This window comes from Pinus tabuliformis, chromosome X, assembly GCF_031772625.1.
Source record: "Pinus tabuliformis cultivar Carrire ecotype Pingquan chromosome X, CPIR1, whole genome shotgun sequence".
Lineage (NCBI taxonomy): Eukaryota > Viridiplantae > Streptophyta > Pinopsida > Pinales > Pinaceae > Pinus > Pinus tabuliformis.
In genome coordinates this window covers 557,569,198-557,581,863 of record NC_142308.1, presented here as the reverse complement: position 1 = coordinate 557,581,863, position 12,666 = coordinate 557,569,198, and the positions used below count along the sequence as shown (strand labels likewise).

General features: G+C 40.9%; 1 protein-coding gene across 1 annotated transcript in view; it reads right to left on the bottom strand.

Annotated features, from left to right (window-relative positions):
• Positions 1–10,924: 10,924 nt before the first annotated feature.
• The window catches only part of LOC149141237 (actin-related protein 4-like), a 78,439-nt gene continuing 76,697 nt past the window's right edge, over positions 10,925–12,666 (bottom strand). Inside the window, exons 8-10 of the mRNA XM_089451194.1 lie at positions 11,785–11,853; positions 11,535–11,580; positions 10,925–11,442 (exon numbers count right to left, since the gene is read on the bottom strand). Of these exons, the coding sequence (XP_089307320.1) occupies positions 11,535–11,580; positions 11,785–11,853 (115 nt within the window). The 3' untranslated portion in view covers positions 10,925–11,442. The remainder of the gene's footprint in view (positions 11,443–11,534; positions 11,581–11,784; positions 11,854–12,666) is intronic.

Genomic DNA, 12,666 nt, shown 5'->3' with positions numbered 1-12,666 from the left:
GGGACTGAATAATGAATTCATCGAGGCTTTTCAAGAGACCTGTTCTATTTGAAAGGTCAGTAACCTCAGAAATGCAACGAGCGATGGCGGCCTAGTGGTTCTTCAAGTTGATGGCGGCTTTTGGGAAAAGAGAGTTGTTCCTATCCTCACACGTTTCCTCTCCCATAGGTCGAGAGTTCGACAGGCTCACCCTCATCCATATGATGGATGAGCGATAAATCCCTCACCCTGCCGGACCTTTGAGTTTCAGATCTCAGAGCGGGCTTTGACCATGTCTCCCGAGAAAGATCAGTACATATGGCGTAAGACGATTTCACATATCGAGGTCGGTATGGGATCGGGTGTGTTTCCCGTCTGACAATGATGCCCGCCCGGGAAGACATCTCAGATCTTCGTGCCGGCGCTTTTGGCTATTCCTAAATGTGTGGATACATGGTTCGAGAAATGCACCGCGCGAGATGACGAGATTCTATTTGGTTGGCGATATCTCCGCCATTCTCTACGTCATTGTCGCTCTTCTTAGATCGTCATTTCGACACTTTCTCGAGCAGACACAGTGCATATATTATATATGTAATTACGCTATCGAATTCATTATTCGATCGAGAGAGCGTGAATGCATATATTATATATGTTATTATGCCATGAATGATAGATCGATTTCTTCCCCTCAATTCAAAAGGCTGGTCGATGAACCAAGGTCCCGGAGGGGCTTGCGCTTCCTAGTGCAAGGGCTTGTTCTCGCTTGCTGGTTGAACCCGAGGATGCGCAAGCAGGCTCGACCATAAGGACCTTTAGGTACTCGACCGTTAAGGAGAGGGAGAGGGAGAGGCTTGACGAAATCACTCGAAGCTGGTCGAAAACGAGGATGCGCAAGCAGGCTCGACTGTTAAGGAGAGGGCTGGCAGAAGAGGACCTTTAGGGTGCGTTAGCACACTCGACTAATAAGGAGAGGTGCTCGACCAAAAGGGAGAGGTGGGCTGGTCAATTAACCGAGCGAGGGCTGGTCAACCAAAGCGTAATGAAATCTCTCATATCGGTTTCTGAATGAGGGAGATTCCGAGCATATATTATATATGTCATTCCCCATGAAGCCTTCCATATCGTGGACCTCTAGCTCCCATATATATCCCTAAAAATTGATTGAATTTACTTATTGGCCCCCCCAAATAAGTAAAAAAGAGGTTTTCACATATTTCCCTTAATTTACTTATTGGGTGGGGGGCCTGGTCGAGCGTTAAAACCCTACTAATTTGGCCATTTTAGCTTGGCGGAGGTTTCTTGCCTCATGACTGGCAAAGTAGTTAGGTCGCTTTCCTCATGACTGGCAGAGTAGTTAGGTTGCCTTCCTCATGACTGGCAGAGTAGTTAGGTTGCTTGCCTCATGACTTAATGAAAGGGGATGTTTTCTTTCCTCATGACTTGCCAATCCACCAATCCACATTGTAGGAATCCGGTACACATTACAGGAAAGGAAGCCGCGTATCTTCCCCATTACAGTCAAGGTCTCCCCTCCATAACTGCTATATAACTGCCTCATCCGCATTGTGGGTATCCGGGTCTTCCCCATTAAGTCAAGGTCTCCCCTCCGTAACTGCTCTACATATCCCCAGCCACATAGCATCCCTCAGGGCAGGGTCTTACCACTATCTCCCCCACCCTATCTCCCCTCCATAACTGCTCTACATATCCCCATCCACATAGCATCAATCAGGGTCTTACCACACCCTAGCTCCCACAACACCTCCCCATAAATGCTATAGAACTGTCAAAGCCACATGGCACGAATCAGGGATTGTTACATCAACAGAACCGCACCATTCTAGAGAGGGGAATAGAAGCACAGAGAGTGGATAGGATGGGTATGATTGGATAAGCTTAACCTGGACCTATGGCTATGGGTATGGTTGGATAAGCTTAACCTTTACCTATTCATGGGTATACCTCTATTCGTTCGGTAAAATATCTCTATCCAGCTTCCAGCTTCCAACTAATATATTCCAGCTACAGGCTTCGGCAACAGTCAATACCTCACTGTCGTTCGGCATGGGGGGGTAACGGTGAATCGGCCCATGGACTGTAGCTACTTGCTTTAGGTGAGACAGGGTAATCAATCAATCTTATCTTCCAGGGTTGGTGATACTTGCTTGAGGTGAGGCAGGTTAATCGTACAAGGTCAAGTTGGTGATACTTGCTTGAGGTGATAAAGTCTTACTCGTATAGGTGTCAAGCTTCCCGCTAATGTATTCCCGCGAAGCTACTCCCTTCGGTCGTAATCCGACTGATATTTTCTCACAGTCGTTTGGTCACGAGTAATACCTCACTTCGTTCGGCAACAACGAGTATTCCCTCCCTTTGGTTGGGAACACTCTCTCTTCCCAGCTGAGCTCAGCTAGCGAGGATGACCAGCCCAATCACTTACGGGAGATTTCCTGTAGTTAGGAGGTAGGGATTCCCACCTATCATAGTCATTTTCATCAGTCAAGAGGTAGGGTAGGTTTGCTTGCTTGTAGGTGAGGCAGGGTAATCGTACGTGGTAGGGAGGATGCCCACCTTTTAGGAGGTTTACGAGCCCATGAGCAGCACGAGGTCCGGTTTCAAGCTTATAAGCCACTGAACTTTCACGAGGTCCGTGCAACAGATGGATACCATTTGCTTGGCGGGATGATAAGTACTCGCTTGTACAGATTGGATGGTTACTACTAGCTTGGTTCGGCGAGCAATCCGGTCGGTTTTCAGTTAGCCTTAGCATGGCTCACGTGACCATGGTTCAAGTAAACGAGGTTCACGAGCTATTCATTTTTTGTTTCATGTTGCGTTAGTTTCTTTAGGCAACAGTGTGCGGCCACTTAGCATCAAACCATTACTTTATAGCCGCCCCAGTGAGAGCCAGGCCATGTGAAGCAGGCAGGCAACAGAGCCCCCATCCATGTTAATTAAGCTACATTCTCTGTGCTTTTTTAGGAGCCTCTAGGTTTAGACAACTCCTCGTACAGCTATAAATCAGCCGGAAACTAATTCTTTTACAGGGAGCTCTTATCCAGGTTTAGGATCTACTACGGATCTCTGCCTTAGGATACCAACTCTTCGTACAGGTTCAGGAGGTGATTGTAGCCTTAGTTTAGAATACATTACGGGGGGCTACTTCCCTGCTCGCTACTCATGGCCTGCCTCCATTGCTACTGCTTCTTTAGGCTTCCTTCATACTGCTCCTGATGGCCAGGTGGCCCCGTATTCAAGGTTGGTTAAGTAGTTGGTTAAGTAATTCCAGAAGCACCACCAGTATATGCACCGGTTCGATATTCAAGTGCCAGAGACGGGGGCTAAGACATAAGCATTTGACCGAGTTGACCCGGTTCCAGAAGTTGACCCGGTTCCAGACCTTCCAGGATTAGAAGCCGTCGCAGAGCCAGATTCAGATGTTCGTGATAGAGATGATTAGTTTGATGAGAGATATTCTGACTTTCCAGATCCGGAGCCATAGTCACCAGCAGTAGCAGGAGTTTCTGTTGTTTATTACTTTGATTATTCTCTTTCTTTTGATCCTGCAGAAGTTTATCCAGTCGATTAAGCAGTCGAAAAAGCAGCAGTAGAGCCAGTTGGTGGACCAGAAGCCGCGGATTCTCTTACTACAGAGCGGACGTACCTTCCATCTCTAGATCCATGACCAGTTCCATATCCAGCTATAAAGGCAGAGGCACTACCATCATAGGCAGGGGCAACGGAATATTGAGTAGTAGACCCGGCATCAAAGACAAAGGTAGGAGTAGGAGATACACGAGCAGTTCAAGATGCAGGAGCAGTTGTTCCAGTATATTCTGCAGCTGATGAACGAGATCGATATCCATCCAGTAGCATCAGAGCAAGCATCATAAGCAGAAGTCAATCCATCAAGCATCCGAGTCAATTTAAGCTCCTATAGGTGGTGTTACAATATTAGCAAGTGATCCAAGAAGTCTAGTTCCGACCAAGAGCAAAGACAGATGCAGATCCAGAGGCAGTGGTTTCAGCACCCTTAGCATCCTTCCCACCATCCCTTCCATTTTGAAAGGAGATGTTCAAAAACTCCATCTCTTTCTGGATGTATCTTTGTATGCAGCCGCGGTATTTGAGTACCAGATGCAGCTCAGAATCTTTGATACCCAACTATGTGTGAAGGGTATGAAAAATATTTGTGAACTCTGGCACATCTTGGTCTCGTCCCTACCGCAGTGTGGTCCATTTGATGTATTTGTCTTCATAGCTTTTGACAGGGTAGTACTACTCCTTGATGGCATCCCGGAAGTCATTCCAAGTGGGGGCGGCTGAAAACAGTGAGCCTGTACTTTCATCCTTCTGCTCGCAGTATGTTTCCCACCAGTCCTTGACGTGGGGGGCTGCTTTGAGAAGAGCGAAAAAAATCTTTTCCCGACTCGAAAATTCATGAACAGAAAAATACCCATCTAGCAGATTTAACCATTTATCTATGACATCTACGTCTATTTGACCCTCGAATATGGGGATTTCAAAATTAACTTGTACCTTAAATGGTGTGGCGTTTCCAGAGTAGCTGTTGGAAGCCGATGTGTCACCTCTGGGTAGCCGCTGAAGGATCTGCGCAAAGCTATCCATCATCGCGTTCCTTTGTCGCTCGAGGGCTTCTTCGAGCAAGATTCTGATATGATCTCCTGCCCCCTCTTCTTTCTTCTCATCCGCCATGGGAGGTCGTCGAGATTTGCGAGGCTGGTCTTGCAAAGGTTCGACCAATTCAAGCCCTAACTCCTTATATCTCGACCTCGTTGGGGACATGCAAAGAAAAACAGAGAAAAAGCATACCGCTCTGATACCACTGATCCGGATTTAAATAGGAACGCAATAAAATACAGAGATAACCATAAAGACAAATATGCAACGGAAATAATACTTCATTTCATTACTGTAAAATACTGAAACATGCTTACAAATAGAAACGGAAATAACCCAGCTAGGGCGATGGTAGCTTATCTCTGTGAAGAGATGTGTCGGCTACATGCCTCTGAACTGTGTTTACAATGAGGCTCGAAGGCCTATTTATTATTGAGAAACAATGGAAAACCCTTCATATTCCAAAACCTAACCCTAGAAGATGAAACGCCAAATTGTGGGCCCCATTTTGGGGTGAGTTGGACAGCCAACTTCCCGGGGTCGTGAATTGGTCATATTATCTCTGTTTCACGCACATGATAGCCTGTTGGAAAGATCTCTCCGAGGAATACGACGGAAAAGACAATTTTTATCAAAAAAATCGCTGGCGGTAGATTTCCCAAAAAACGTCGTTTAGGGCCTCAAAACGGCTCTGGAAGTTTAGGACCCGAAAAACTGCTAAAAATAGTAAACTGCACTATAATTAAGGAAACTGAAAAACTGAAAGAGACAGTTGTGGGGGTCCAAGTGGGATAGGTGGGTGACCACCAACATCCACCTGGATCACAAAACATCAATTCTATGCCAAGAAGTCTAAATGTACTTTTGGAAATGAAGAAGTAGAATATCTCGGACATATAATTTCCAAGGAAGGAGTAAAATTGGATCCTAATAAGATCAAGGCTATAAGGGAATGGCCCAAACCAGTTAATATCTCAAAGCTAAGAGGATTCTTAGGATTGACTGGGTATTATCAAAGATTTATTAAAACTATGCCCACATAAATGCACTCCCATTGAATCTTATAAAGAAGAACTCATTTCGATGGAATGATGAAGAATAAAAGTGTTTTGAAGACTTAAAGGAAGTTATGTCTAATGCCTCTGTATTGGCAACTCCAGACTTCTGAAAACCATATGTAATTAAATGTGATGCTTCAGGGTTTGGCATAGAAGCAATACTAATGCAAGATGGCCACCCAATCTTGTTTGAAAGTAGGAAGCTCAATAAGAAATAAAGTCTCAAGTCTACATACAGCAAGGAAATGCTTTCTATTATGCACACATTAGCCAAATGGAGACAATATCTCTTGGGAAGTAAGTTCTTAATATGATCAAATCATAATAGTCTTCAACATCTCCTCTAGCAGAAAATGTTATCTACAGAACAACAAAAATGGATAGAAAAAATCGCTACCTTTGACATGGATATATTACACAGGAAAGGGAAAGATAACATAGTAGCAAATTCTTTCTTGAGGAAAGACTAAGAACCATCGTTACTTGCGATTTCAGTGGTTGTTCCCGAATGACTTAACGAGATTCGAAGTGAATATGAAAAAGATCCAGAAACAAGTGCTATAATCAATAATCTTCCTCGGAATTCAAAATTTCAATGGAAGAATGATATTCTATGGTACAAAGGAAGAATTTATCTGAATGCAAATTCCAAATTTAAAACCAAGGTTCTCAAAGAGTCACATGATTCATTGTCATCCGGACATGTAGGATTCTTTAAAACCTACTATAACACATGCCAGTCATTCTTTTAGAAGGGAATGAGTAATGATATTCAAAAATATGTAGCAAAATGTGATAAATGCTAGAGGAATAAAAATGAAAATATTATGACACCTAAACTACTTCATCCCTTAAACATCCTAAATTAGAAATGGGAGGAAATATCAATGGACTTTATTGAAGGTTTACCTAAGTCTGATGGTAAGGATAAAATTCTTGTAGTAGTTGACAGACTCACCAAGTATGCTCACTTTATTGCAATGAGGAAATCAGACTCAGCAAAAAAAATTGTTGAGATATTTTGCAAAAATGATTACAAATTACATGGATTTCCCAAGTTCATTATGAGAGATAAAGATGCCAAACTTAAGGGTAATTTTTGGAAGGAATTCTTCAAACAGATAGAAACCTACCTCAACCTGAGTTCATCTTACCATCCTCAAACGGATGGCCAAACAGAGGTTGTCAATAAATGTTTAGAATCCTACTTATGTTTTTATGCCACAGACAAACAAAATAAGTGGGTTCAGTGGTTACATCTCGCTGAATGGTGGTACAATTCCACTTACCACACATCAGTGAAAATGACTCCATTTCAAGCTTTATAAAGATACGAACCTCCGAAATAGAAGGACTTTTCTATCATCGAGATGAAGCTTCCAACTGTTAAAGTCTAGTTAGAAGAAACCCAAAAATTCATCCAAACTCTAAAGAAAATCTAAATAATGCAGGGAATTGTATGAAGAAACAAGCTTACCGAAATAGAACCAAGAGAGAATTTGAAGTTGGAGATTGTGTATTTGTTAAACTCCATCCTTACAAGCAGTTGTCCTTAAAACAAAGGGGAAAAAACAAATTGGCACCAAGGTTTTATGGACCCTACCAGATCAACAAAAAGATCAGGATACAGTTTAAGCCTTGCCAATAAAAGTCTGGTTCACAACATTTTCCATGTATCATGCCTTAAAAGGGAACTTGATGAACATCAATCAACACAAACAACACTTCTGACTTTAGATGACGAAGGAAGGGTTATTCTAGAACTATAATGTATCATATCTGTTAGCGCTTGAAATTTCACCTCAAGCTGAGAAAGGTAAACCTCAAGGCAATATCAAACCATTTAGCCTCGTAGCTAGCCCTACGGGGCAGGAGAAGGCTCTCTCCGGTCTATCTCGGTAAAATATTCGATGGATGAGATGACCAATATGTTAACACTGATTTTAGGCTAGTAAACTGATCAAAAAGGTTGTTTTGGGATTTTTAGGGTTTTTGGTGGCAAATTGAGGAGAGGGCAATTTTGGGTGCGGGGATTGGACACAGTTTTTGCAGGGGGTTCCTTGGGGCGAGGTAGGAAACAGTATTGATGGCTTAAATTGAGATGGATGATCAAGAATGAAAGATGAGGAGCTAAAGAGAGCAAACAATGACTTTGAATTCCCTTTAGATAGTAGAAAACATTGAAATTAAACAAATTTAAAAGCAGAGCATGGCTAGCATGAATTCATACTTTAACACTTCATTTGTTTAATGTGCAGCAGTAAAGGAAAGGAAATGATTCACATAACACACTTACAAGAACATTGAGAAACACACCATCAACACATGAGTCCACAAGAATCCCAAAGAGGACTGCAAAACCCTGGTCTTCCTTAGCCAAAAATTGCAGAGATACAGTGAAATAATACAATGATAGCTTCTCCCTCAAGAGTCCAACCATGAAAATGAGCAAGAAAGTACATAATATAGATTATCTAACCTCTTTCCCTGCCTCCATGGGTCGAGCTCACTATCCTAGGAGCTATTTCAACCACTTCTAAACTAAGCACTACAAACTAGGCAGTCAAAACAACTTGCCTCTATAAACTTGGAAACCAATTCATTCATTTAATATTTACCCTTTTCATGAATGAATGTTCTAGAAGTGTTACATAAGAGTAAAAGTGTCTAAAAAGTACAATAATTACATCAATGAGGATCACATTTCATCTCAAAAAGTCAAACTAAGTCAAATCTGCGTTTTCTGGGCTGTACAGTGCATTTCTGGACAAAACTGCCTGACAGGTCGCGCGCCACTTCCTGACGGGTCACGCGCCTTTGGAGCCATGTTTGGGGCACCTTCAGGTGGAAAAATTGAGCAAAAGTGGGCTTGTTGGAAAGGTTTGTGAGTCTACTTTCCAACCCAATTGGCATTTCTGAATTTGGAGTTCATTTGCCCTGTCAAAACTCAAATCTCCCAAGACTGCTTTCTGCAATTCAAAAAAGTGGCAGAAAGTCAATTTTTGCATGTATTTTGACTTTCTGGAGGCCTAAAACTTCACCAAATCTCAAGTCCATCCATGAGCATATGTAACTTTGCATGACAAATCTGGAAATGCTGAGTTTTGGTCAAAAGGAGTTGCCCTGATGTAGGGTCGCGCGGGGGGTGAGAACCGTTAATGGGAAAAACCTACAAATTGCCAAAAAATGCCAAAATTCACCCAAAATTCTCAAAATTTCTTGGGATTTGTCGCAGATCTTATTTGTAGACTTTGTTGCTGACTTGGTTGATTCTATGATTAGCACCTTGAACTACCTGATGCATGGAATTGTTGACTCTATCTGGACTAAATGTATTATGGGTGTTGTGTTGGTCTAAATGACATGGATGGCCTTGCTTAGCATGATTCAGCTAGAAATGTAGTTGATTTGTGAAGCCATTTGGCTTCAAATGTTATTTTTTGATCTATTTGATCTTGTGCTGGAATCAACCATGGTATACATTGATATTTGCTTCCATGAGAAGCCACTTATTGTTTACTGGATTCCACCATGCTGGATTCGACCATGGTGTATTTTGTTGTTGTCGAGCAAGTTGATGTTTGCTTCTGTAAGAAGCCACTTGTTGACTATTGGATTTGACATTTGCTTCCATGGGAAGCCACTTATTGTTTACTGGATTCCACCATGGTGTATTTTGTTGTTGTTGAGCAACATGATGTTTGCTTTTGTAAGAAGCCACTTGTTGACTATTGGATTTGATCATGGTGTACATGTCTACGAATGAGCAAGTTGCTAATGTTCGCTTCTATGAAGAGTCGGATGATGTTGTTTGCTAGAATGTTTGATAAGTGTTGAAAACCACCATGGCTACTTTTATGTTTTTGAGCAAGTTGCTAATGATTACTTTTGTGAGAAACCTAGGCTAGCTAAGAATTCCTCTAAGAGAGGAAGCTTTGATTATATAGCATCATGAATGTTCCTTATGCTACAGTCGAGAGACCTATGGATTGGCTAGGAAGATTGTCACTCCCTTAGGTCAATTAACCGAGAGGCCAGTTGAGTCTGGTCTGGGAGCTTGGTTCTTAGGCATAGAATGATCCCTTAGGTTTTTATTGGGAGACTAGTTCGGCCGGGGACACCGATTGTGTGATATTTCCCTTAGGCAATGGTCGGGAGACCTATGGATTGGTCGGGGAGATTGATCTTGAGTTTCCTCCCTTAGGTTGTGGGCTGGGAGATGTATGGATTGGTCAGGGAGATGTATTGGTCTCATTGATTGATCCCACTAGTCAATAGGGCACTGGCCTAAATGTCACAAGGTTGTGTATTTTGGGATGTTTTGGATGTTATGTATCTTTCCTGATGATGACCCTGATGATCTCTCCCTTAGGTTGTGGGTCAGGAGACCTATGGATTGGTCAAGGAGATTGATCTTGATAGACAGAGAGACTTGCACTTGTGATCTTTCCCTTAGGTTGTGGGCCAAGATACCTATGGATTGGTCAGTGACATTGATCTTGAGAGAGAATGAAAAGTACCTCACTGGCTAAGAGGGAATGTTGGAAATATGGTAGCCATGGTCAATATTTTCATCATGAAAAGAAAAAGGGAAATTTAAAAATTTATGCCTCGAAATTACTCAAGTCAGATAGGCCCCTTGGAGGCACCCATTCAACCCCCTTGTGAAGTCTATATATTGGAGAGCCCTCCTCATTTAGATGTGGATCGTGGATGATGGATCGATGGATCATAATGGTAAAGACACGGGAGCTTTAAATATACTTTTATATTGGTCTGTCAAATGACTTGTGAACCTAACAAAATAATGTATAAACCATCAATAATCACATTACAGTAGTAGATATAATTATTAATTACTTGCATATCATACACATGCACACGACAATTATTTTCGAACAGTTTTACTTGCATATCATACACATGCACTAGTATCTTAGAAATTACACGACCATTATTTTTGAACAGTTTTTCCTTACTGCATCTCAAATTCCTAATTAATAAATTTAGAAGCTTTAATGTTTTAAATTTTTAACCTTTTTCATTGTGCCATCACAGAATCTGGTTAGACAATCTTTACTGATTGTAATTTTGAATCTTGGTCGGACAATCTTCACTAAAATTGTAATTTTGGATTGAACTGTAATTTTTGAATTCATGAAATTGTTTTTTAATGTAGAAATGTATTCAACCCACAAATACCTCTATTAAAACTAGATTGTGCAATGTTAACATCTAATATCTGTGATTCCATCAATCCAAAATTATTTCTTCTAAATTTCAAACCAAAAATACTGATTTCGTCCCCATTATTCTTTACAGAGCAGCCCGAGAAGGGCCAATTTAATGTGTTTAGACTACTTGATAAATTCATGCAAAACACGAGTTATTTTCCGGGAGTGATCAAATCAAACCACCGAGAAATTTTTTCATCCCATTGCAAAGGTTCAAGGTAAAGACAAAGCAACGTTATAATAGCATTCCCCAGAAGTCTTTCAAAAATAAACATTGCTGGGTAACAAGATCTCTGGAACGTTTCCATTGATATTGAGTGACGCAAATGCAGTCAACAAAGAACTTAAAGATAGTATAAATTGAGTAAAAGGCCCTAGCAAAAGAAAAGAATGTCCAGATTTTAGTCCAAAAATACATGTTAAGACTAGAATAGCTTGTCAAAAAATTCAGGATTTCAGGATTAGAGAAGAGAACATTCCCGCACTCCCGCCGTAAAAAAGGAACTCACATCTCTCTTGAGTTTTATCTGCAAAACAAATAAATAACCCACTTTGAGCATGACACATTCGAATTATAGTCAAAGATGAACATGTTTACCTGAACAGAACTTTCTTATACCTAAGGGCATTTTCTCTGAATATATGATGCACCGTGCTCCTCGTATCTATTCCAAAAATGAATGAAGATGTTATTAGCTAAGAAACAAAATCATCATTTTACAAATGTATGTTGTATGTATATGGGGGACTGACCTTGGCAACTAGATAGGAGATGCAATTAAGCAACAAACATGGTTAAAATCTTGCGAGCAAAAATTATGATCACAATCCACTTGCAACTAAAAACAACATACATAATCCACACTTACTCAGCTTTAGAAAACCACATCTGTTGAAAGGATCCTAGAGATGCCAAAATGCTGCCTCCAATCCACACACTGTTAAGAAAGTAAACCATAACTATAATTAGCAATAAACCATACTTTCTAAAACAGAGCAGCCTAACGAGCAACAAATATGTCACTTGAAACTGCTAAGAATTGAGGAATGCAATCAATCAATCAAAAGTAACACGCTATGCATGCTCATGCAACACAGTATGCATCACCATAAATAAGTATAACATGTTTCTATGGTGCAACTAATCCCAATGTTTACTATCTTGAAAATGTCAAAACGAGGTACATAAGTTTAAAGCCTTCATCTCACGAACCTTCATTTCCATTGTTCAAACCTGTTCAAGATTGATGGAGATGGTTTTGCAGTGACCTATTCCTATTCACTTGTTGAATCGAAAAATATGAAAACTGTTATTTACACTATTCTTTATGGACTTATTTACATAGAATCATAGATCGTGATGAATAAAGCCAGTATCATCCACCATAATCTTCTGCTATGATCAAGGTCATCAAAAACAGAATGGGGATATACATAACCATTAGACACAAATATGCAAATTTTCCTAATGTATGTAGCAAGTTAGGGTGCATATAGCTAAAATAGCGTGGACTGTAATCCATCTCTGAAACAAAATACATAAACAAAAATCATATTCCATGGGTTCTACTTCTGGGGAATGCTATAAGGAACCAATGGTATCAGTGAGTCAAACCACACTTCACAATAGCTCAGCTAATAGTAATTAAAACACTAGACTTTATCATTATTTTAAATTTCGGGGGGTTTAGTGAACCCATGCACAGAGTCACAGACTGTACAGTGCAGTGTAGAACTGGCCTGTCAGGCAA